The following is a 1548-nucleotide window of genomic DNA, read 5'->3' as shown; positions in this document are numbered from 1 at the left end:
CCCATCTACGGCCCTCCCCCACGAATTGCAAGCACCGCACTTCTTCCTTCGTAGGACTTCGGGGTGACCCCCAAATACATCCAAAGGTGGAAGAAAGAAGCCGTGGACGTGCGCAAAGAACGGGTGGCCGCTCGGCGGGAGTGCCTGCAGAAGAAGCGGCTGACCCGTCTCTCCTCCCGCGAACGGGAAAGCATCTTGGACGTAAGCAGATGCCTCCCCCTCCCCCCATTGGAATTCTAATCAGCCAGTAGATGGCAGTGTTTAGTTAGCATCTATGGCTATATAGATATTTATTTAGCGTCTTTAGTTCCTTTGTGTCCTGTTCCCTGTTACAGTTAAGCAGTAAAACACATGGTGACTGTGCACATTGTTTGATCTGTGGTGCTACTGAATTTCTAACATCTACCAAGTATCCCACTCCACCCCAGGGCTTCGGAGGTCTACCCAGTCCCTGTGCAGACTCGCACGCACTTTCAATGGATCGCTGGTTGAAACTTTGGGCCGCTCAGCGCAATCCATTGGGAGCGCCAGGTTGGGGAAAGGGAGGTAAACACCCCTGGACCCTGTTTGCCCTCATAAATCTTACATACGTCTCCCTGATTTAAAACAAAAATGAATGGGTTGGTATGACTTTGGTCCATGATTTCTATCCTGTGGGGGGTTCTCTGGTCTCTGAGCTTGTTTGCTTTTTGCAGGCGTTTCATGAACCAGCTAGATGACATCATCAGGGCTGGAAGGGGGGAGAGTGTAGAGAGGAGGAGGAGGTGGAGGCTGTGGGGTTTTCGGTGCTCTCTGAGCTGGGTGGTTTCATGACGCAACTAGGGGAGGACGAGGACCGTGGGATCCTTGGGGCTTTCTAAACATGCTGGTTTCCTTGCAGACGTTTCATGACCCAACTATGGAACGTCATCAGTGCTAGAAGATGGGGAGGGGGAGGAGGACTGTAGGATCCTCAATGGTCTTGAAGCTTGATTGTTTCCTGGCAGGCGTTTCACGAGCCAATTAGGCAACACCATCCGTTTTCCATCCTACGTGGGCTAAACACGGGGTGGCGAGGGGGAACCAAATACAGGCAACCCCCACCCGACCCTCCTCTCTCTCTGGCCCCTCCCTGCAGGGCCTGAAGAACAACTGGGAGGAGATCAACAAGGACTTCCAGAGCCTCTCCGTGGAGATCACCACCATCCCGCAGAGGCTCCGCAAAGAGAAGCTGGAGACAGAGATGAAGCAGTTGGAACACGACATCAGTGCACTGGAGAAACGTCGGTTCATCTACATTGCCGGCGAGTAGAGCCGGGAAAGCGGGCGGACGGCCTCCCAATGGGTTCCCAGTTGCTGTGGTTGGGTTGGGCAGCTGGCCCAGCCGAAAGGGCTCCAATCCCCCCCTTCCCACAGTCAGCCACAATCTGTGGGCGAGAGCCCTTCTCCCCCTCGCACCCCCTAATCCGTGGGTCCTGGGGGAGAGGGGGGGGACAAGCATGGATTTCTGAGAAGTTGTGACTTGTTTTTAAGGCGCGTTTGTCAAAGTTGTACAAAAGTTCTTCCTTG

At 54.1% G+C, this 1548-nt stretch overlaps 1 protein-coding gene across 1 annotated transcript in view; it reads left to right on the top strand.

The window, feature by feature from the left end:
• The window catches only part of LOC116520427 (enkurin-like), a 7066-nt gene extending 5775 nt beyond the window's left edge, over nucleotides 1-1291 (top strand). Inside the window, exons 4-5 of the mRNA XM_032234618.1 lie at nucleotides 55-201; nucleotides 1118-1291. Of these exons, the coding sequence (XP_032090509.1) occupies nucleotides 55-201; nucleotides 1118-1291 (321 nt within the window). The remainder of the gene's footprint in view (nucleotides 1-54; nucleotides 202-1117) is intronic.
• Nucleotides 1292-1548: the final 257 nt, after the last annotated feature.

The sequence above is a fragment of the Thamnophis elegans genome, chromosome Z (genome assembly GCF_009769535.1).
Source record: "Thamnophis elegans isolate rThaEle1 chromosome Z, rThaEle1.pri, whole genome shotgun sequence".
Taxonomy (NCBI): domain Eukaryota; kingdom Metazoa; phylum Chordata; class Lepidosauria; order Squamata; family Colubridae; genus Thamnophis; species Thamnophis elegans.
This window is presented reverse-complemented; position numbering and strand designations above follow the sequence as displayed.